This window comes from Gymnogyps californianus, chromosome 14 (genome assembly GCF_018139145.2).
Source record: "Gymnogyps californianus isolate 813 chromosome 14, ASM1813914v2, whole genome shotgun sequence".
Lineage (NCBI taxonomy): Eukaryota > Metazoa > Chordata > Aves > Accipitriformes > Cathartidae > Gymnogyps > Gymnogyps californianus.
In genome coordinates this window covers 15,117,080-15,140,044 of record NC_059484.1, presented here as the reverse complement: position 1 = coordinate 15,140,044, position 22,965 = coordinate 15,117,080, and the positions used below count along the sequence as shown (strand labels likewise).

General features: G+C 60.8%; 2 protein-coding genes across 6 annotated transcripts in view; both read right to left on the bottom strand.

Moving 5' to 3' along the window:
- CAMK2A (calcium/calmodulin dependent protein kinase II alpha) overlaps positions 1-12,199 on the bottom strand; it is a 30,929-nt gene extending 18,730 nt beyond the window's left edge. For all 5 annotated transcript variants that reach the window (XM_050905512.1, XM_050905514.1, XM_050905511.1 and 2 more), the window contains exons 1-3: positions 12,138-12,199; positions 6,267-6,361; positions 2,320-2,379 (exon numbers count right to left, since the gene is read on the bottom strand). In XM_050905512.1, the coding sequence (XP_050761469.1) occupies positions 2,320-2,379; positions 6,267-6,361; positions 12,138-12,199 (217 nt within the window). The remainder of the gene's footprint in view (positions 1-2,319; positions 2,380-6,266; positions 6,362-12,137) is intronic.
- A 7,066-nt stretch (positions 12,200-19,265) lies between these two features.
- Positions 19,266-22,181, bottom strand: ARSI (arylsulfatase family member I). Its single transcript, XM_050905469.1, has 2 exons — positions 21,846-22,181; positions 19,266-20,705 (listed from the first exon to the last, which is right to left on the bottom strand). Exons 1-2 carry the CDS (start codon positions 22,163-22,165, stop codon positions 19,304-19,306), a joined length of 1,722 nt encoding a protein of 573 aa, XP_050761426.1. The 5' UTR covers positions 22,166-22,181; the 3' UTR covers positions 19,266-19,303.
- Positions 22,182-22,965: the final 784 nt, after the last annotated feature.

Here is a 22,965-nt window from a genome sequence, read left to right as displayed (position 1 = left end):
CCATAGTCAGGAAGAGCCGCGACGGCCAAACCACTCCAGCTCAGCGCCGACAGCCAAGGCAGGAGTGGGACACAGCTTCGGCACTGAGGGTCCGAAGACGATGGGTGCCTGGAGTTAAAACTCCAGGGCTGAGTGTAGCCAAAGTTCCCCTGAGAAGCAAGACTTCCCTGCAAGGACACTCAGCTTTGGAAAACGGCAGCTCCCCCAATACATCACCCGGTGCCGTGGATGTGCTGTGGGATCCTGGGGACCTGGACCTGCCCTCCACCACCCATGCATGGTTTTCTACACAAGGCTCTCCTGCAGGCACGGTGCAAAGCACAGGTTGGTTCCTCCAGGATCACAGCTGCAGCACGGCATTCCCACGGGAGACAGAGGGACCCACCTCGCTGCAGGAAACGAGTGAGGGGCCAGCAAAGCCCCTCGGCAGCTGGGGTGCTTCTCCCAAGGAGGGATGGAGAGGGGTTTTCTGCCTCCCCTTCCCCATGCCCCTGGCAGCGGTGGCTCCTCTTCCTCTCATTAGGGCTGGTCTGCAGCGGCACAGCTCGTTCCAGCTCCTGGGTGGGTAATTAGCTGGCTTGTGCTGCATGCAAGGGAAGCTGCGAGCCCAAGTTTCCAGGCAGCAGGAGCAGTGGGGGGGGTGAGGGTGTGGGGTGGGGGGGTGGAGAAGAGCCTCCTGGGTATAAATAGCAGCGAGATTGGGCTCGTTAGGATCTCATGCCGTTAACCCCTTCCAGCCCTGTGCAGCAGGGTTGCTCGAAGCCTGCCATCTCTGCAGGTCACGGCCAAACAGCGAGGCGTGGTGCAGGGATGGGGGAGAAGGCACAGGAGGGCTGAACCGCAGGACAAGGTGTTTCTGTCCCTGGAGACCCTGCCAGCCCCACGGGCAGGTGATGAAGAAGGGAGGAAGACAGGGGTAGGGAAAAGCTGGGGCCAGGCAGGGAGCCCAGGGAGCTCCGGCTGCATGGCCCAGCTACCATCCTGCAAGTCCTCCTGGGGTGGGTTCCTCCGTTTTTAGCATTTCCTGCTATTCACGCACTTTGCAGTGCGTTTCCTTCAGGTCTCAGCAATCCTCACGTGTATTTTGGTGCAGAGGAAAGGCCCCGGCTGCTGCTCTGACCGAGGGAGGCTGGACTTGCCGCCGGGACCCGGGCAGGGCAGCTCCTGTGCAGGGCATCGGCCGGAGCAGAGGCAGGGGGAAGGACAGCGGCCGGATCCTGCATGGTCTGGTGCCCCGGCAATGCAGGGGAGACCTGCCATGCCGCTGTGTGCCTGAGACAGATGGAAGCTGACAGGCTTTTTCCGAACTGAAATATTTATGGGGTGGGAGCCACGTGGCTGGTCCCAGTGGCCCTGGGTCTGGCTCCCTGGCTCTGCTGCAGCAGTTCCTGGCGAGGGACAGATCCAGGCCACCGGGAGCGGTGAGGGGGCCAGGGAGGAGCTCAGCCAAAGGGGAAATCTCCCAGGTCCCATCTTCGGGATGCGAGGGCTGCAGAGCTCCTGTCCTACCCACAAATGCTTTCCCAAAAGCTGCAGGATCCCACTGGGGTTGGCACATCCCTGGGTGCAGCAGAGGGGAGAGGGGGTTCATCCCCACTCCCACTGCTGGACCATCCCAGGAGACTGACAGCCTGCATCAGCATCACTCTCAGGGCTGGGGTTTGGGATTTTTCTTACTGCAGTTTTTTCCCCTCCCCTCTCTCTCTCCTTCTGGCCTATTTTTGTCTTTTGCAGGGGCTCAGGAGCTTTCCTGAAACAGCTTTTCTGAAGGAGGCTACTCTCAGATGGACGGTCGGTGGGAAAGTCTTCGCTTCCCCCCGCCATCGCTCCTCCTACACGCCCTGCGCTGCTGCTGCTCGGAGCTGCAGCCGCTTTTTGGAGCATGCAGAGGAATACAGCACCCGAGGGGGGGGAGAGGAGTAAAAATAGTCCCTTGCAGACTACTGGGGCCCTGCTTCTCCCTGAGGGAGCTATGGCCAAGTGGGTTAGGTAGGACCTACTTCAATCCCCCCGCGCTCGGTGGAGGCCTTTCTTCCCATGACCCTGTTTGAAGATGCTGCCTCCCGTGAGGAAGAGGAGGGATGGCTCTGCGGATCAACAGAGCAGGCTGCCACTGAGCCCCTTCTCCGTCTCTGGGACGGTGGCCAGAGCGTGAGGGAAGGACAAACAGCCTGCGCTGCTGCAGGTAGGGCTGAATTATTGGTGGGGACCCCCCAGCCCTGGTGGGGGCACGAGAGGGCAGGCAGGCAGTGGAGCCGGGCATGGAGCATCAGCAGATTTGCCCGGCTCCTCACCTGGAGAGGAGCAGGGTGCGCTTACCGATGTTGGGGTGCTTCAGGAGGCGGCAAATCCGGGCTTCTCGTTCCAGCTTCTGGTGATCTGAAAGAGGCAATGGCCCTAAATTAGGGTCTGGGGAAAGGGAATAAACCGCTCTCAGCTCCTGCTATGCTCTCTCAGAGGAGCTGCCAGCACAGCAAACCTGGGGGGATGGAGCAGCTGGCAAGGAGCAAACCCATCCTTTTTTTTTTTGCTAAAGAGTTCAGGGATATGTTCAGCATCAGGGCCTGATGGATGGTATCCCAGCATGGATGCGGTATCCCAGCATGGATGCAGCCCCCAGCCAAGCCCCCAGGCACCAATGCCATGGGCAGTCCTGGGCTTTGGATGATCCCTCACGCTCCTCTCTCCCTTCTTGTTGCTCAACAACCCCCGATCACCTGCTGAAAACCCCGGAGCTGCCTGAGTTATCACTGCCAGCAGTACCTGTTCCATTTTCTCATATTCAGCCAAGCACAGACAAACAGCAAGGGCGTTTCTGGCCCCGCATGGTGCAATTTGAACAGTCGAAGATAGAGCCAACCAGTGAGAGATGTCAAGCCGAAATGGGGCTATCTGCTTCGCTCCCCCTCTCCATCCCCAGCCGTTTCACATCGGGTCTTTGCTTTCCTACATCACAAAACCCTGGCTCTGAAAATTTGCTTCGCTCTGGTGCCTGTCTCCAAACAGGCAGCACAGGTCCCTCTTCCCGGCTTTCCCCAGGCTCGGGGATGTGAGACAACGGAGCTCTGGGCAAGACAAGTTGAGCTGAGCCAAAAAAGCCTCCACCCTGGGGCAGCCCAGAATGAATTTTCAAATAATTTTGTTTCTTTTTCCCTGTCTCTGCACTTTTCTCCCTCCTTATACCTGACCCAGCCACCCTGCACGGAGGTGCCTTGTCTGGAGGCATTTCGTGCTAGCAGGAACCCAGCAGCCGGGAGAAGCGAGGATATAATTAGGGCTGCTCGTCTCTCAGCACTATCGCTGTTACCTTGCAGGTTCACACCCCAGAGTCTTGCTTTGCATCAAACCAACCTTGGGTGTCTCCGACCGCTGAGACATGAAGGTGACACAGCCCCTTCCCTGCGGGGGCTGGAGCCTTCCCCAGGGCTCAATATCCCCCGTCCAGCGACAGCGGGGCTCGGCATGGGCAAGTCACCCCAGGGCTTGGGGCGAGTTTTGCAGTCTGTGCTGGGATCCAGGAGCTGAAGGCTGGGACCGCCTCGGTGGCCTTGTTCAGCTCCCCACGGTGTTTCGCCCAGCGTGGGACAATCTCCCCAGGGTGGGACGGGGTGACAGGGAGAGGTCGGGGTTTAAGCTATTGCTTTTTACAACCAAAATCCATTGTGGGGTGGAGGACAGGGACAGGATGGAGGGACAGTGTGACCAGTGGGGCAAGCCCTTCTCTGGGGAACGGGGGAGCTGCTCTCTGCCCCCTCTTCTGCTCCTGCCTGACAGTGATCTTAGGTGAGTCACTGATTGTCACTCTCTGCCTCAGTTTCCCCATCTGCAGCCTGGACGCCGGGGCCAAACGGCCTGTGGGGAAGCCCAGCATTGCTGGTGTCCAGTAAAGCTCCTTTGCTTGCTTAGAAGAGGCCAGAGATCACAGGAAAGGGAGGTGAATGTGACCCCAAGTATGGAGCGGGTCCCGGCACCGCTCCGTGTGCCTGCATGCCGCTGCCAGCCGAGCCTTCGGCTGCACAGGGGCGAGTGTGGCCGCTGGCGGGGGGCAGGAGGCTGCCCCATCCCTTCCCTGCCACGAGCCATCCGACTCGGCTCCGGCTCCCCGGCTGAGCTGCAGCAGCAGCAGCAGCAGCGCCATGCGGCCCCCCCAGCCGCTGCCCCCCTCTTTGTACCCTCGCAATCTGTCGCCACCAAAACGCCTGCGAAGGCAAAGCCCGGCACAGGCGGCTTGGCGGGGAACACCGGGAGGCTGGTGATGTTCGATAAACCACAAACAGCACGGGGAGGGGGTGGGACACCAACGAAAACCAGGCAAAATGGAAAGTGGATCAGGGACTTTAAAGGGGGGCAGAGATGGTGTCCCTCCAAAGGGGAAGGAGACAGCAGTGGGTGTCCAGCAGCACCCAGGAGAGGAGCTCATCCCTACGGGGTGAGGACCAGGGACCCCTGCCCAGCGACCCCTGGGCAGTCCCCAGCAGTGATGCCCCGGCAGGGCAAACCCCAAAACCTCCAGCTGGCCTTCAAAGGGCGAAGCCGTGCGGGTGCGGAGGAGGCTGCCGTGCCCGTGAGGCTGCAGCACCTGGGGACGCAGCCCCGAATAACCCCGGCTCTTCCCCACGGCACATCCCAGTGTGCACACCTGCCCTCCTGCCCTTTGCGTGTGACACAGCCAGCGGCACATCCCCGTGGGACAGTGGCTCCTCGTGCCCCTTTGGGGATTGCTCCCAGCCTGGGGAAGCGTCATTCCCCACGCTAGCATTGCAGAAATGGTGGTTTCAAGACTCTTAGCAAAAGCAGCTGGTGATTTCAGCTGGCAGAGCAGGGAAAATAACCCCGGCGAGGTCTCTCCAGGGGACAGACGGACACAGAGCCGCTGCAGGGACAGTGCAAACCCCAGAAGAGGCTGGAGAGGGGCAAACTGCAGGAGCAGGCGAGCGGAGGCAGGAGGGAGCAGAGGGAAGGCAGCTCAATCTGCTCCTCCAGGCAGCCCTGCAAACTGGGGGGCGTTTGCTGCCCGCCCCGCTGCCAGCTGGGGTACGCAGGCAGGAGCTGAGTGCTGAGGCCAGCACCGCACACCCTGCCCAGAGCTCGGCCGGCTGCCCCGGGCTGGGAGCCTTCAGCCTCGGAGGAAGAGAATGGTCCGCATCCCCCGAGAGGGGCAGGGGCCGGCGTTGGGGGGAGCTGGGGGAGGCTCAGCATCAGTGCTGTGCCACTTTGGCAGCGCTGTGGGAGGGAGATTGCAAAGCACTGGTTTAATTTGAGGTCAGACAGAAGTTTGTCACCGTTTTCTGTGTTTCAGTTTTGCCTTCGGAGGTGAGCAGTGGCATCAGGGAGAGAAACTGAGGGAGGGAGTTAATTAAACCCTCCCGGCAGGGTGCTTGCTCCCAGCACCCATCCTGTGCTCCCTGACGCACCCAGCCAGGAGAAGCCGGAGCTGGGGACATGGCAGCTGCTGTCTTATCCTCTCCATCCTCCTCATTGCAGCTCCTCTGCCAGATGCCTGGGGTCCCTGCCTCGGGGCAAGGGCTGGCTGAAGTTTTTCTGTGCTGGCTCAGCCCAGCCTTGCCCCGAGGAGCAGCCAGGACAGACCTGCCAGCACCTCTTCCAGCAGCAAAGCAGCCAACGTGCTCCACCGGAGCGATTAATTAGACAGCAGCAAGGGGTGAGGGCCCATCTCCAGGTAGAAAGGAAATCAAATCCCCACTTGAAGGACCTTCCCGTTTCATTGATGTAGGTACACGAGTAAGGAAACCCGCAGCCCCTGAGAGCGGGGATGAGGGGACAGCGAGGGCCCTCTCAGGGAAGGTGGTGCTCCCAAAATAACTGTGCTACCCAGCGCCCGAGGCTGGCAGCAGTTTGACTTGCTGCAAGGCTGTAACCATCATTTTGCTGCAACATGGTGTGCAGGGTGGGGGGGGGGCGGTCTCAGGGAGAGAAATGGGATCCTATGGCTCCTCCAGGCAATTTGGGGTCCGGGAGCCCCCCAGAGCCCTGGCACAGCCAGGCTGTGGGTGCATCCCTGTGATCGGATGGGATGCAATGAGCAGCCACCAAGACATCTCCTCGGGATGTTCGCCCCATCAAGGGGCTCAGTGTGTACCGCAGTGGAGACAGGGTGGGATAAGGGGGTCCCCCACCGCACATCAAACACCTCCCACTTCACCGCACACTGAAGGCATCATCCTGGCGCTGTGCAGAGGGGACAAATTCCCGTTCCGCAAACCCTGCTCGCCTCTCGCCTCCCCGAAAACACCCCCAGCACCTACCTCGAGCAGACAGCTTCTTGGTGTTGATTATCTTGGCCGCATACTCTTGTCCTGCCAACACCTTCACGCATCTCCGGACGATGGAGAAAGCACCCCTGGGAAGATGAGAAGCCAGAGGGAGAGGTGAAGGGCTTGGTGCGGGCAAGGGCACAGCTCAGCCCTGACGTGCCTGCGGGGTGAGGGGCAGCCACAGGGATGGCGATGAGGTTGGGGATGGGGATGGGTGCTGGCTGGGGAAGGGGCTTGGAGAAAATATGTAGAGCTCTCAGTTGGCTTCCCTGCACTGCTGTCCTTGGGGAATGATGGGGGCAGGCGCAGGGAGACCTGGGGATGAATGCAGGATTCCCCCCTCCGTGCTTCCCTGGGACACCCCAGGCATCGTGCACCTTTCCTCCTCTCCCTCCCAGGCTCTGCCGTACCTACCCCCAGGGAGAGAAGGGGCAGTGATTTACCAGGCGTATTGGCTCCCAAGGGACACCAGGATGGCTGCAGCTGCCACGCAGCACTCGGCCACTTCACTTTAGTCCGTGTGTGTGGCTTTGCATGCTCTAGACCTTGCAATCACAGCAGCACTTTGCAGAAGCGGGTGCGAGCACCAGCTGTGGGTGCAGGTGAGCGGTGCAAGGTCCCCCCGGCTGCAAAACTGTCACACAGGCAGGGACAGCCCAGGGGACCCTGCGAGCGAGGACCACTGGAGCCGAGCTGGACTGGGACTGATGCTGCTACAGCTTGCACACGTGTGAGCCAACGTGCAAGGGTCTCCTAGGGCCTGGGAGGCAAACGAGCACGGGTGCTTGGGATGCTCCAAAGAAGTCCCTCTGCCCCCGTACCCCATACCCCGAGCCCTGCTAGCTCGTTACACTGAAAGCGCACCGGCATGATGCTGGGAGCTGCGGCATTGCACACACACACACGCACACGCACGCTTCCAGCCCTGCTGAGCACAACCAGGTTCCCTTTCCTGCCAAACCCCTCCAATCGCTAAAATAACAACTATCAAAAGCAATCCCACCTCCCGCCCCACCTTCTCCCCGCTCCCCGTCGCCCCGCTCCCGCTCCCTGCCGAGGAATAAAAGGCCGCAGGCTGGCGAGTGGCGGCGGATAATTGATTTTACCGGTGGGGGCGGGTGGAGACGGGCAATTTGAGTCTGAATGTGATCTTTAGGAGAACAGGCGAGCGGCGGGGTGCAGAGGGATGGGGCTGGAGCCCCAGCGGAGCCGGCAGCCCATGCACCCAGCACCGCCGCGCAGAGCATCGCTCACTGCACGTGCCGGGCAGGAGCCAGGGGAACAGCATCCCGGCGCTTCCCAGCCTCCCCATCCTGCCATTTAATCCTAGTTGCTGGAAGAGCTGAGCTGTTAAGATCCCTGTAGTCTGGGGGGGACTAATTGGAAAGAGGGGGCAAAATGCTTCGTAGGCAGCTTGCCATGGGTGGGGGAGACCGGAGCCTTCGCCAGCCCCGCAGTGCCACTCTCCCCATCCTGCCGGGAACCCCGCACAGCCCGGGATTTGGGGGCTCCTGTGACTCCCTGTGACCCATCTTTCCTATTTTTTTTCCTAAAGACAGACACGTGTGCTGCTTTTGCAGTGCCAGGGAAGTCTACAGCAGTGAGTGCGGCAAGCAGGGAAGCCCCCGCGCCCACTGCCCCAGCTTGCGGTTTCTACCCCAGCCGCAGGGTTTTACTGGGGGACCTGATGTGGGGTTGGAGGGATGTAGGTGTCCCGGACCCCCTGGAGGCTGGGGACCCCCCGCCACTCCTGGTCCCAGTGCCCACAACCACTCACTCATCCATTTATTCGAGCTAAACTGAATGGCGGGGAAGGGGGAGCCAAGGGAAGCGGGACGCAGTGGCTGGGAACGGGATGTGCCGCACCGGCAGAGCGCAGGGTTTCACACCCCCGGCTGCATTCGTGGCTTTTGGCTCTTCTGGGCCTTTTTAACAAAAACCAAATGTCTGTTTGTGCTCCGTGAAGCACAAGCAAGACCCTGTGAGCCCGGAGGGTGGAGGGGACAGCACGCTTGTCATAGCCCTGTCCCACTCCCAGTTGGGTCCTTCAGGGGGTCTGTGCTGGCTGGGATCACCCCATGTTGGGTGTTTGACCCCGCTGGCTGTTTCACAGCAGCCAGGCTCTGCTCCCCGTGCCAGGCTGCTCCCGCGCTTCCCAGCCCCATGTGGGATCTTCCCAGCCTGGGGGAAAAATCCCACCTTGGCTCCATCTAAATCCAGCATCTCCTTCCCCACAAATGCAGGCATCCCCCCCTGCACCGGGCGTTCGCGGGGCAGTGCAGGCAGTGCAGGCAGTGCCAGGCAGGGAGCTCAGCCCCATCTTGGTGCAAGAAACCCCTTTGGAAGGAGATATGTCCTGTTCCCTGGCTGTGGGCAGCGGCATGGGTCCCTTCCCTCCCAGGGCACTGGCTCTTTGGATGGGGCTGACCCCAACCCCGGTGGCACCCAGGGGCCCCCATCTCTGCCTGGCTCGGAGATGGGGCATTCATCCCAGACGAGACAGCATGTCCCAGTTTTAGCACTGGATGGGTACATCACCCGCAGGGCCATGGGTAGGGTGCCTGACGGCTGCCATTTCAGGGTGATGCTGGACTTGCAGCCCAGCAGCCAGCCCTGTCCCTCCAGACCCAAGACCTGGCACTGCTGGGTCTCTGCAGCCCCTGTCCCTTGGTCCCCTGGGCCAGGCATGACCCCATGCCTTGTCCCCACGGCCTCCCCCCGCCAGCCCGAGCAGCGGCTCTGCCACCGGGATGCTCCGCTTCTCCCTTTTTCACACCTTCCCTGCCAGCGCCCAGCTGCGCTGCTGTCGCCCTCCCTCTCTTCAACACCTCCTCCTCCTCCGAGGCATTTTATCTCCTTTCTAGAGAGAAGAGTGTGGGCTGGGGATTTTTTGTTCCTCTCTATTTTTTTTTTTTTTTTCCTTTTTAATAAAACCCCTCTCCTGCAGCTCCGGGAGCGGAGGGGCTGATCGTACCGCTCGGCGCGGTAATTGTCTCCAGCCTCTCCCTGAACCTGCCGCGGGGGCGGATTCGGAGGCGCCGATGGAGCTGCACTTCATGTTTGTCCTACTCCGGGGGGCCGTGGGCAGGATCTTCTCCCCGTGTCCCCCCTTGCTGCCCCCCGCCCTCGCCCCGGTCACCTCCTGCAAGCGTGGGGCGGTGGGGGGGATCGGAGCAGCCCCTCACTTGCTCGGCTTTGCCAGGGCTGCTGCAGGAGCGGGTTTTCCCCAGCTCCATGTCCCCCGCTCAGGACAGATGTCCTCCCTGTGCCAAGGGCTCATGCCCCACGGGACAGGCTCTGCAGACCCCCCTCCCCATCTACGCCTCCCCACAAAGCCCTGTCGTGGTGCTACCATTAGGTGTGCGGCATCTTAAACCCCTGGCTTGCCTGGGTGTCAGGATGGGTGACAGCCGAGGAGATGGCAAAGGAGCACAGTGGGCACAGCAGCCTGGCACCCAGCACCTGCCCTCCTGCCAGCCAGGCTTGGGGACACCCAGTGTCCCCCCCAGAAGACTGTCCCAGTCCCTTGGGGACAGCAAACTCAAGACGGAGCCTTTCTGCTCCGAGCCCCTGCTCAGATGCTGCTCCCCTTCGGGGTCTGGGTGGGGGAGAGCTGTGCTGCCCACCCTGCCTCGCCCCTGCCGGGATGCCCCCACCCTGACCGGCACCGGGAGCATCTCGCTGGAGGAGGAACCCCACTTCCCACCATGAGCGGCTGCCGCAGCAGAGCAGAGGTGCGGCGCTTCGTCCCGATTTCCCTTTCTAAGCCCACGAAGCGGAAATTTCCCCATGGGAAACTGCGGATTTTTGAATGTGCCATGATGTGCCGGAAACCATCCCACTGGAAAATCCCTGACCGGCTCCAAAGTGCCTTGACCAGCCCGGTGAAGCCCCTAACGCGGGAACACGCCTCAGTGCTGCGGTGGTACCTGCCCCCCGGAGTGGAGGGGAAAGCTGTGGGATGCTCCAAGCTGGGGACACTGCCCCAAGCTGCCGGCCGAGCCACGCTGCCTCTGCATCACCCCGGGAGGTCGGGTGGGCTGGAGTGCGATGCTCGCAGGGCGCTGGTGAGCCACTGCACCAGCTTTGCTCCTTTATTTGTGAACATGTTAAAATGCATTTGTCAAGGTGGTTTTACACCGTGGTGCTGGGCAGTGCAGGCAGCCCCCTAGTCTGGGTGCTCAGCCCTCTGTGTTGGCACCCACCTAGCAAAGTGTCGCACCCCAGACGCCTCCGGGAGCCCTCCTGGTCCTCCCCCATCGTGCCTGGCCTGCAAGCTCCCCTCCACATCCCCACAGCCACGTCTGCCCAGTCAGGGCTCAGCAGCCTCCCCGCAGGCACCCAGCAGCCGCTGCCTCTCCTGCCCACCCCCTGCCCACCCCCTGCCACCACCACAGAGCCTCAGAGCCCAGAGAAGCCAGGAAACCTCTGGAAAAAGCAGGTCCCAAACCCTATCTTGCCACCAGCTCCCCAGCAGGTGCCCAGCTCCCTGCCCGCAGTGCCAGCTGGGACTGTCCCCACTGCAGGGACCTGCTCCTCGACCCACTGCTCCCCGCCAGCCCCTCGCAGCCACCCCGATGCCAAGGGGATGGACGTGCATGTCCTGGGACCAGGGTGTCTGCTCGCCTCCAAGGAGCTGCACTTTGTAGCAGCAACCTGGTCCCCCGGTTTGGCTGGGGAATATTAACAGCGTTCAGCCTGGCACAAAGTCCTCCTCTGTTTCAGCCTCTTGATTTCTCCATCTTTGTCCTCTCCTTCCTCCCTCGCCCCCGTTTCGCACGCCCACGCGCGTGCAGGCACACGTTGAGGCGCAGGCTGCCCTGCACCCGGGCGATGCGGGGCTGCGGGGCTGGAGCAAGTGCTCTTGCCTACGGATGGACACAGCCGCCCAGCTGAAGCACAGACACCAGCCATCCGGCACAGGCACCCCGAGCTCGCCACCACGCCGCCGAGCCGCTCCGAGGGGAACGTGGCCACACACCCCAGATTTACACACCAGCTCCAAAGAAAGGCACAGAAACCAAAACACAGGCACATGCCTGCTCACTTCTGCACCCGTTTTACAGCCGCATGCTCGGTGAGACACAGAGCATCCCTCTGCCCCGCACAGAGGACCTGAAATCTCCTGCTCTACCCTGGGATGCTCAGTGGCCCCCAGGATCGCCTCGCTGTGCATGGGCATTTCTGTTTGCACACACATGCACACACACATGCACCCTGATCCAGGCACACGCGATGACAGGCGGACCTGCGGAGCTGAGCCCTCCCCAGCAGGAGAGTCGGGTCAGGCAGGGCTGTGGCTCAGCCGGGGGGCACTCACGCTGGGACAGGGGCAGGAGTGGGAGAGACCCCGGGTCTGTCCAAGAGCTGCCGGGATTCTCCGGGGGCTGCCAAGCAGGCTAGGTCTCCTGCAGGACTAACCAAACCCCGGTGAATCCACACAGAGAAATTCCCTAAAGAAATGTGAGGGGCGCCCACCGCTTTGGCTTTCCTTCTCCGCTGTCCCGTCCCTCCTCCCGGCTGGAGAAGTTCCCGGGGGAGTCGGCAGCATCCTCTTTCAGGAGCAGTTTTTCCATAAGAGGGGCAGCCGCCCCCTCCCCGGGCAGCTCCAGCCCCCTGGGGTTACCCGAGCCCCTGGCCGAGCACCCATCAGCAGCCACCCGAACTCAGGAAGGGACGGAGCGGGTAGGGCTGGGGCTGGCAGCTCCCATCCTAACCCGAGTCCCCACCACCACTCCCCGGAGCGTTTGCTCCGTGCCTTTCTCCTTTCCCCTGTCTCTGGTGGTTCCCAGCACCACTGAGGCTTTTCCCCAGCCAGGGCACAGCCCCACTCCAAGCATCCCAGCCCCGTCTCCAACTTACTTGCCCAGTTCCTCGAAGAGCTGGTACTCCTCGGTGAAGCGATTGCAGGTGATGGTGGCCATCCCGAGGGGCTGGAAATGCTCCCTCCCCAGTGCGGAGTTTGGGGCAAGCAGCTCTCCTCTCGCTCCCTCCCTCTCCGTGTGCTCCCGGGGCTCTCTCCTCGCCGAGGTAAATAAGGGAATATGTTTGATTGACAAGCCCGCAGATAATGATGAGGGCAATTTGTCTTCTCAGCTTCACAAGCCTTCGTCAGCATCCTCGTCCCCATGGCGACCACCGCTGCCAGAAACGCCCTGTTTCTGTTGCCGGGGCAACTGCTTCCCAAACCCGCCACCCGCCCATGGGGACCAGGCCCCTGCTGGGGACCCGGCCCCGGGGGCTGCCCGGGGGTCACCTGGCTGCTGCAGGGAGGGGGGGAAGTCTAAAATGCAAATATTCAAGGCAAATTAAAGGACGTGGCAGTGGTAGAATAATTGGGGCAAAAAGGGTTTCCATGGAAACCGTGGTTTCCATTTTGCAGGAGGATGCTGTCACCCCGGCAACTGCTTTCCCCCCCCCCCCCAAAATACAGGCCCTGCTGGTGCCTGCAGCAGCATCCCTCCGGGGCCTGGGGGGCTGCGGGATGGGGGACACACTGGGGCGGGTTGGGGCGGGTGGGAGCAGATGGAGCAGAAGTGTGTCAGGAGAGGCTGGAGAAACCATGGCAGGTCCCCAGGTCCCCAAACCGGCCCGCCATCAGCTGGGCTCCCCAGGGGGGGCTGGCCCCAATCGCTCTGCAGGGGAGGGCTGGCTGCGCCAGGGAGCTGCTGCCCACTCCCCCCTTTGCCCGCCGGCTCTCCCCACTGGCCCCAGGGCTGCCGGGGGAGCAGGTCCCATGGGTCCCCCCTGTTGTGGGGTGAGCGACTTGGCCTAAAGCACAGCTAGAGCGGGGGCAAAAAGGCTGGGTCCTGGGCTGCTGTTTCCCTGCGGTGCCCAAGCCGGAGCAGAAAAACAGGGGATTTCAGAGTGGGGGTAGGAGGAAAGTCTGCCCCCCTCCTTGAGCTTTTTGCTGCCAAGTCACCTCTCCACTGCGTTTAACATAAAAAAGCACAAAAAGGGCAATACAAGTAGAGTAACGAGGTCCAAGACTGTGGGGGAAAGATTTCCCTCTGAGCCCACCTTGCTGCTGGCACCCCTGGCAGCACTCCCGGGGCACCCAGCACCCTCTCCTGCATCTACACCACCCCATGCACCCTCCCACCTTCTGACCCCCCAGCAGAGCTTTCTTCTAAGCTTTTGTCCCGTTTCTGGATGATTTTGCAGCAGCAGGAGCCCCCGCCGCCCCAGGAGAACAGGCTCCCGCTGCCAGCCAGAAGAGCATTGCCTTTGGCAGCTGAGATGGATTGAGTTCCCTTTCAGGCTGCCATGGAAGAGTTAAAAGGAAAAGAAAAGGCTCTAACCAGACAAAAATAGGGAGAAATCTTTGAAAGGAGAGAGAGAAGGAGGAGCGGAGAGAGGGAGAGAAGAAAGGAGGTGGAAGTGGAGGAGGACAGCAAGTGGCGGAGTGAGGAAGAAGAGGGGGAGGAGGAGAAAGGTCTAATGGCTTTTCCATTAATTGCACCATTACCCACCTTCATCCCCACTTTGCATCCCCACATCCAGCCTCCTGCTCCCGCGTGGCCCAGCCACAGGGGACCCTGTGGCCCTGGTGGCAGGGCAGGGACCCGATTCCCACCCATAGGCAAGGGGACAGAGCCGTGGTCCCCAAGAGCTGGTGGCCTCTAGACCCACCCTGGCAATGCCACCACGTAGGCAGAGCACATTGGGCACCCTCAGTTGGTGTGAGGGCAACGCACGCACGTAATCTGTGCCCTGGGGATACGATGGTCCCCAAAACACCTCCCTGCCCATGCACATCTCCTTCCCATCCCGCTCCCACGCAAAAGGGGGCTTTATTCGCCACCCCCGAGGCTGTGCCGGGAGGCGGGGGGCTGCCGTGGGGGCTAGTGCAGCCAGATGCTCAGGGGAGTGCTGTCCTCCTCCAGCTTTTTGCTGCCAGCCCCTCGCAGCCCCTCGGAGCCAAAGGGCGAGAGGAAGAGCCCCCCAAGCCAGAGACCCATGGATGCCCGTGGGCAGCTGCGTGCCCCCACTTTGCTCCCGCCTGCGCTAACGTACGTGTCCCCATGGGTGTCACAGTGTGACCTGCCCCTCCTTCCCATGCCCACCCGCATGCTGGCACACGTGTTCAGCCCCACACGCGTAACTCTCTGTGCTCCTGTAGCCAGGAGGAGGGATCCGTCCTTTCCTTCCCCCCAGGGCCCCCGCTGCACCCCTGACCCCCGCGCCCCGAACCCCTCGCCCGGGGCAGGGAGCGATGGCAAAGCCCATAGTGAGGTCCCTGCCTCCCTGCCCAGGTTTCTCCTGCCTGGCAGAGACATGGCTCTCCAGGAAGGGTTTCTCCCTTCCTGCTGTCCTCTCTATTCAGTTTTTTTCCCTCTTCCTTGGCATTTTTCCCTCTCTGAGGGTGAGGGGGTGTCAGGTTCCTGGGTGCTGAACATGCTCTGCTTTGCCGATGATGTTTTCCCGAGCAGGAACTGCTGCGTGGCTCCGCTCGCCAGTGCCTGGGGACAACCCATGGGGAGCAGGAGCTCTGGGTGGGACCTTCCCCCTCTGGGCTGGGGGCTCTCCCATCAGCTCCTGGGGAAGGGGAGCAGTCCCAGCCCTCTCCCAGAGGCCTCAGGATCCTCTTCGGATGTCTCTCCTCAGCCGATATCTCTGTTCCCAGCCACCCCAAGATTTGCTCCTGCCGGGCTTTGGAGAGCCAAGCTGCTCTCCTGCTGCCGTGCTCGGGTCTGGCCGCCTGATGGAGACCTTCATCCCCAGCGTCTCCTCTCCATCACTGGGCTGCCTCTCCAGAAATGCCTCCTGCTCTCCCCATGCCTGCTCCAGCTCTAACTACAGATATTTAGTTTCTGCATCCCAGCATGGGACTGCCCCAGGACGGGCACCTGAGGTCTGATGCCGAGCCCCAAACACACAGGATGGGCAGCTGCCCCACGGGGCTTGAGGAGGACCAGCGTGTCCGTGGGGGGCTGCAGCAGGTCCCTCCTCCTCCCAGGGGATGGGGCTTGCATGGGCCTCAGGGAGGCTTGCAGCAGTGCCTCGCACGCAAAACCAGTGGGACTGCGAATTACATATTGCAGAGATCCCAAAATTACTGGGACAGTTTCACACACAAGCTGGGGTCTGGGGGATGCTCAGTTGCTGTCCTCTGGGAAGCTGAATTTGGGGTTATTTTTAGATAAAGATTATAAATACCATGGTAAGGAGAGATGATTTACATTTGGGGCTGTGTTTGCAAATGTGCCCTGTCCCTGAGGGCTCCAGTGCTCGCTCCTGTGGCCACATGAAACTGTTTTTGGCTGGGACAGGGTGTCCCCAGGGCCACCCTCTCCCCAACACCAGGGTCCATGGGCAGGGACCCTCCTGCGGACATGGCCATGGATACTTGGGGACCCCCAGCAGGTGCTATGCGGCTCCATGGGGCCACCGCGCGCTGGCTCTGCGTGGGGAGAAACCTCTGCAAAACCACACGTCCCCGGACCCCTGGAAGGAGAAAGGACGCGACTGCCTGGCATAAGATACAGCCCCTGGTCCAGAGCACCCTCTCGCCAGCATGAGGTGCCCAGGGTGCCCTGCCGCCCTCCCACCACGGCCGTTTGCTGAGATGTCCATCCCCTTCCCTGCTACTGGGCTTCTTCCCTTCCCTCTCTCAGGTGGAAGACACCTGTAGGGCTGGAGAGGCTCCGAGGTACCCCCAGTCCTGCCTGCCCCATCCCATCCCCATCCCATCCCCATCCCAACTCCCTCCAGCTGGCAGGGTGGAGGCAGCAGTCCATCCCGACGGAGAGGAGAGGCAGACACTACCCCTCCATCCCACCCTGCTCTCGCCTCCTCCCAGCCCAGAGCCCTGATGGCCCCAGATGCATCCCCCTGCCCCATCCCCTCCGCAGGGCCCCATCCTGCACCCAGCTCCTGCCCGGGGTCTGGAGCAGCCTTGGGCTTGCACGGCTCTTTGAAGGGTGGTTGGGAAGGAGGGGAGTGCTCAGCCTGTCTGTGCAAACACATCTCCTGGGTGCAGCAGCAGGGCCGGGCAGGGAGATCCGCTGCCTGAGCACCAGCTGCATTAACCCCTTGGCAGCCAGAGCGCACAGGCACTCCCAAGGGGCTTGAACTGTGTGAAAACATGGGATTTTGGCACATTGCTGCGTTTTTCCCCACAGAGACCATTAATGAGCAGTGGTGGGACGGGGAGCCCATGTGGCAGCCACTGCCTGCCCCTTCCCAGCCCAGCATTCAGATACAGTGGGACTGGAAACAGCGGTGAAGGACAACTGCTGTCCTCAGGCTGGAGGTTCTGCACTCACCAAGCACCCAGAGATGCTCCTGACTACTTTTCTTCTTTGTTGTCGGGGACTAAGACTTTCCTTCAACTGTTCCTTTTTGTAAAAATTCAGAATGCAACTTTTTTAAATTAAAAAAAAGAATGCAGATCCAACGCTATGGCTAGGCTGACTGCGCGAACCCGGCATCAGCCCAGCAGATCAGAAACTGGAAATGAAGCAAGACCAGATGAACCTTTCCGTGGCGATATTAGTAAAACTGAAGGGAGAAAAATCGAACATGTTTTCATGGAAATTTCCATTTTTGAAGGAAAAAAAAAATAAAAGAAGAACTAAACTTGGATGCGTTTATATAAATATGGAAATGAAAGCCGTTTCCCGAGCCTTGTCGCCGCCCCACGGCCAGCCCCGCTGTCCTGCTCCCTCTGGCATGGGTTCCCCCTTTGCCATGACTCGTGCCTGAGCCCTCCGCAGCCATCACCCCCTGCCCTCCTTCAGCTCCGGCTCAGCCTGCAGCAGCCTCCTCTTCTTCAGCAAAGCGTTGCTTTATATTCAGCAACCGGTTGGCTTTGCCAAATGGCAGCCAGCGCTGCAGCCCCGCTGCCGACGGGCACACCGGTGGTGCGCATCCCAGGGAACCAGGCTGGCCAGTTGAGGTAGTTCGAGGATGTGCAGCATCCTCCCGGGGCTTGCCTCAGCGGAGGTGATGCCATGGGGACCGGTCCCCATGGAGCGATGTGCTAAGGGAGCCGGGGGTGGAGACGGGGCTGATGGAGGAGCTGAGTCCCCCTCTGAAACCTGTCCTTGATGCCACTGCAGGGGACGTGCCCGTAGGGATGCGGGGGGCTGACGGGATGGTACGGTGATGGGCGTGCACGGAGCAGCTGGGACCGGCGCACACACTGCCATGCTCTGGCTTTGCAAACTCCTTCCCATCTCTACAAGAGGCCTCCTCTATTCTGCCTTGCTGTCAGCTTTTTTTTTTTCTTTGTTTCTGTAGAAAATCCCAATTCCCCCAAATAATCCAGCTAAGAGTAAGAAGAAAAAAAAAAAATACAAACGTGTCATTGCATTCTCTTCCCGTCCCCGTCCCTCTCTCACACACAGGGCTTGAAAGCGCACTGAAAGGTATTCAGTGTGCACGCTGCCAATTGTCACATCTTTCAATGACAGATTTTAAATGAATGTTATTTTGCAAGGGAGAGAGAGAGGGGGAAGGAAAAAAAAAAAAAAGAAAGCCCACACTGCTCATCCAAGAGCTGACAAGTCCTAACGGGCCTCATTTTCCAGAGACAAAAATAACTATTTTCAAAATTCACAGCAGGGCCTTCGCCTACACACGCTGCACCAAGAGAAACCTGTGGGGAGAAATGTAAAACACATTGTGTAAATGGAAATGCACCATGCATCCAAAACGCTTTTAAAGCTATTTACCCTCTTTCATCCTCGCCAGCTCTCCTCCGAGCGCACGTATGCACGCTCGCACCCCGCCGAAGGCGCGGGGGCACGGCGCTTTGCTGGCTGCCCCGGCTCCCGAGCTGCCTGGCCCCTGGCAATCACATGGGCTGGCTCCCCATGGCAGGCGGATGATGGGGAGGTGTTTCCCCCCCACGCGTGCGCTGCTGGGAGAGCGGTACCCATCTGCGGCGAGGGGACGCGGTGCGGCGCTGGCAGGCGGGAGTCATCCCCATCGTGTCCCCCCCCCGCCACGGCTTCGATGTCCTGCAGCTACAGAGCAGCACATCAGCCTCTGCAGAGACCTTCTTGAGATCTTCCTTCTGCCCCAGGTTCAACAGTGGGGATGCAGAGACGTGGGGACAGCCCCAGCACTGGGAAGGGGCAGCTGGGGGTGGTTGGCTGGTCGGATGCGTAGGATGCATGGGGAGGAACATGGGTGCCTACAGCCATGCACATGGTGGGTCCGGCCAGGCAGAACTGTGGATGAAAGGGTCTGCTGGGTGGCTGACCCACGTGAAGTCCACCAGAGCTTGGGGCAAACCTGCCTCCCAAATGGGGGGCCGTGGAGAACCATCTGTCCTCTGAGTGCATCCAACCAAGTCTCTGTGGGCCGTAGTTTCTCACCAGGGCTGCTCCTAGCCCCCCAAGGCAGTGGAGAGGAGAAGCCATGGCCCCCCGTGAGGTCGCTGTAGCAGCAAGGCTGAGTCCAGCCATGGTGGTCTCAGGTCTGACATCCATGGTCAGGAATCTATCCTTCCACAAAGAAGTATAATAGGGAAACGCCGTGGTCTTGGGTTTGGGGGAGGCCCTTGAGTTCCCAGAGCAAGAGCAAAGGAGGCAGCTGCCTGGCAGCAGGCAGAAAGTCAGGAGCACGTATATACAGGGAAATGAGAGGGACAACCTGCAGGCAGAGCTGCGGAGGCTGGCCAGCCCTTCTGCATCGCCACCCCAGGGTCCCGCGCTTCCTCCTGCCGTTGCAACAGCCAACACTTAAAGCTTGCGATTGCCTGCAGAGTCCTTGAGAAAAAAGGTCTCTCTCTTTGGAATGGCCTGTGCATGGGCCAGCCCAGCTCAGCAGACTTGTACACCACCGCCGAGCAGTGCGGCTGAGCCCGCATCACCCTTCCTTGCCCCCTGGGACCACATCCCTGAGGCCACCAGTCCAGTCAGAGAAGAGAGGTGTTTTGGGGTGAACCCTGGAGCAAGGGAAAGCAAGAAAGTGCTGGCCACTTCCCTGTCCATCCCTCTCCCTCGCTCCCACCCCACGGCACTGCCGTCCGGAGCTCCACCCTGGCCAGGCTGGGTCGATGCTGGGGGAGTCTCCCATCAGATGCGGTTGGACATGAGCCTGGTGTTCAGCTTGCGGAAGAAAGAGCGCAGCTTGCAGATCTTGCACTTCTTCTTCTTGTTCCTACTTTTCAGGGGCTCCCCGATGCCTTCCCACTCCTCCCCGTCATCCTCGCTGGCCCAAGGTCCCCAGGCGCCTCCGTTGAAGTCTGGGTGAGCCCGGGGATTCTCCGCAGGGTACCGCACTGGGATGGCTGTCCGGTTGTAGTGCACCAACCTCATCAGGAGGGTCCTGACCACATCTGGGCGCTGGTCCGAGAGGTCGTAGCGCTCATAGGGGTCGGCAGTGATGTTGAAGAGCCACACGGACTTCCTCAGGCCATCGGTGAGACGCTCCAGGTTCCACCAGCTCCCCGGGAAGTTGGTCAGGGTCTGCGGGGGGATCCAGTCGCTGTACCCTGGGTCACCAGTGAGGAGCTTCCACTCCCTGACCCGGATGGAGGCTTGCACGGCTGTGTTCCAGATGCCAAAGCCATCCTCCAAGGAGCCGTATTTGGCGTGGTTGTACAGGGGGTCGATGTTGTGCAGGATTTCGGTTCGTGGCGACTCCTTGCCCTCGCTGATGGCAGGCCAGACATTGTAGCCATCCAAGCCTGGGACGTTGCTCAGGTTGCCCCTGGCCAGGCTGACCAGAGTTGGGTACCAGTCCGTGATGTGAACCAGCGCCCAGCTGGTCCGGCGCTTGCGCTTGATCAGGGGACTGTGGACAAAACCGATGCCACGCACTCCCCCTTCCCAGTACGTCCCTTTGCGGCCCCGTAGCGGCCAGTTGCTTCCCCCAGAGAAGGTCTGCCCACCGTTGTCAGTGGAGAACACGATCACGCTGTTGTCGTAATAACCGTACTTCTTGAGGGCCCAGGTGATGTTCTTCACCGCCTCGTCCATGCACGTCACCATGGCGGCATACTTGCGGCGAGCGACGTTGCCCATGGAGCGGTAGCGGTAGATGTACTCCTTGGGTGACTGCAGAGGTGTGTGGACCGCTTGGAAGGCCACATAGATGAAGATGGGCTCCTTGGGGCTGTGGGATGCCAGGATCTTGCTGACGCGCTGGGCATAGAGGAAGGTGGAGTACTTCCCGCTCTGGTCCCAAGCCACGTCCTCCCCTTCATGCAGGTCATAGCCGCAGACGCCCGGCCCGTCGCAGTTGTCGTAGGTGTAGTAGTCCACGTTGCCTGTCAGGGAGCCCAGGAAGGTGTCAAAGCCCCGACGGGTGGGCAGGCACTCCTTCTTGTAGAAGCCAAGGTGCCACTTGCCCACCATGTGCGTGGAGTAGCCAGCTTCCTGCAGCTTCTGGGGCAGGGTGACCTGGTCAAGGGGCAGGCAGTTGGGCTGCCGAGGGCGGATGATGGAGTGCTGGAGCCCTGTGTGGATCTGGTACCTGCCAGGGAAGAGCCAGGAGGAATCAATGGTGATGGGGAGCAGTGCTGGGTGGGGACATGGTGGCACTTAATGTACCGGAGACCCCAAATGCATGCAGCTCTCCGTGTCACCCAGCCCAACCCCACGGAGCTGGCTCTCCATGCTGGCTCCATGCCAGAGACAGGGAGCTCCTCATCCATCCAAAAGTACCAAAAGCAGATGCAAAAAAAAAGAGAGGGGGCTCAGCAGACATCTCAAAAGCCCACTGGGCTGCTCTCCCAGGATGCCACCAGCAGTTGGCCCCGCTGCTGCCAGCCCAGGGGAGCTCGCTGGGCTCTGCCAGGGCTGGGCAGCACAAGCAAGAGCTGCGTACTGATCCCTAGGGTTTTGCAGTGCCCCACCTGGGTGCCCTCCCCTGCTTTGCACACCCTGGAGATGCCTGGGATCCCTCTAGAGCCACCAGGAGAGAAGAGAGGACCTTTGACTGGACCCCAGTGGGCTCCACCACACCCAGGCAGTAGGTGACCACATCCATAGGCACATCCCCGGGGCCCACTCCTCAGTAGGAGATGATCTGATGAACTCTGCCTCCAACGGTGAGTGCTGACCTCCCAGCCCTGCTCCAGGGAAAGCCCCATCTGTCCCAAGAGGCAGAAGGGCCCAGGATCAGGGAAGATCTGGCTGTGCCTCCATGGAAAAGGGTGATGGACCAGCATCCAGCCTGCCCTGGCCAGTGCAGCATTGAACGTGCACACAGGAAAAGCACGGTCCAAGGGACTTGTAGACGCAGGGGAGAATGATCCTTCGACCCCACAGCCCGGCAGCAAATCCCCAAGGGCCAGTGTGACAGCAACATGGGACTGCCCTGGGGACACAGCTCTTCGTGAGGGACCACCCTCTCCCAAAGTGACGTCCGTTACCCAACGGCATCCGCATTTTTGGCCTTACCATGTGCCGCTATTTATCTCATGCAAAAATCAACCATTTACCTAGAGAGCCTTCTAGAGAAAGCCAGCAAGATGCCTTTCTCTGGAGGATCTCCATCATCTGCCAATACACCGGGGCATCTGTCTAGCAGCGAGCTGGGGTTAAGCCTCGCAGAGCTAAGGAAGGGACGGAAGGGGGGACACGAGTGGGGTGTGAGCAGGCGCTGGCTTACCTGCCAGTTATCAGCTGGCTGCGGGACGGGGTGCAGATGGGCTGGATGTAGTAGTTCTCCAGCTTAACGCCCTCCGCTGCCAGCCTGTCCAGTGTTGGCGTCTGGATATCTGAGCCATGATACCCGACGTCGTGGTAGCCCTGGTCATCGGTCAGAATGAAGACGATGTGGGGTGGCCTGGCGAAGGCGGGAGGCAGCAATTTCTCCATGGGGTCCGTGGCCACGTCGGCCACCAAACTGGGCTTCATCCAGTCCCAGGATAAGTAGCCAAAGCTGAGCAGGCTGACGAGCGAGAAGCCCGTGAGGGCATAGACGGCCATCCCGGAGCACGCTGCGCTGCCTGTGAAGGGAACTACTGTCCCGGCATCATCTCAGAGCAACGGAAACAGGAGGTCTCCCCCTCCTCCGGGAGAGTCCCCCGACCTAGGGGATGGTCCCCAAAACCCCTGCAGCTGGTTTTGCGGGAGCAGCTCCCATGAAGGCACACTCACGCGCACACAAAGAGCTTAATCCGCCGGGGCTGGGTTGCCTTCAGTCAAAAGAAAATAACCCTCGCGCCGCTCCAATCAAACACATCTGCACGGCAGGACGGGCTCCTCGCAGTGATTAACGGCAGCCCCAGAGTCGCTCACCAAGCGTCCCGAGCGCTAGAAACACTCCCCAGCTCCTTGGCGCTTTCTCGCTGGTGTTATTTCTTTATGAAGAACCCCATAAAAACCTCGCTGGAGAAAAGTAGCTGGCTTCTCCTCCGCTCCAGCCCTGCGCCTGCCTGGCTATCCGGACGGCTCACTCAGGATACGACGATCCTTTTCTTTAAACTCCTGCGGAAGAGGGTGCTAAAGTTCAAGCCCAGAGGTGTCGAGCTCTCCTCCTCACTCTCCGGGGAAGAGCCGCCCTCTCCTTTTCCCACCCTCCGCTCCAAGGGAGAGAGTCCCAACATCTGCCCGGGACGTGGGCTACGCCGCCAGGTTTATGGGGAGCTGCAGGCTCGGCCCCTCCCAGCTCAGCAGCTCCAGGAAAAAGCTGGGAAGCCCCGGAGCGTGCAGGGTCCTAAGCGTGGCATTCCCCGAGCTGCCGACGCTTTCCTCCCTGCTTGCCCCGAGACGTGTGACACGTGGGC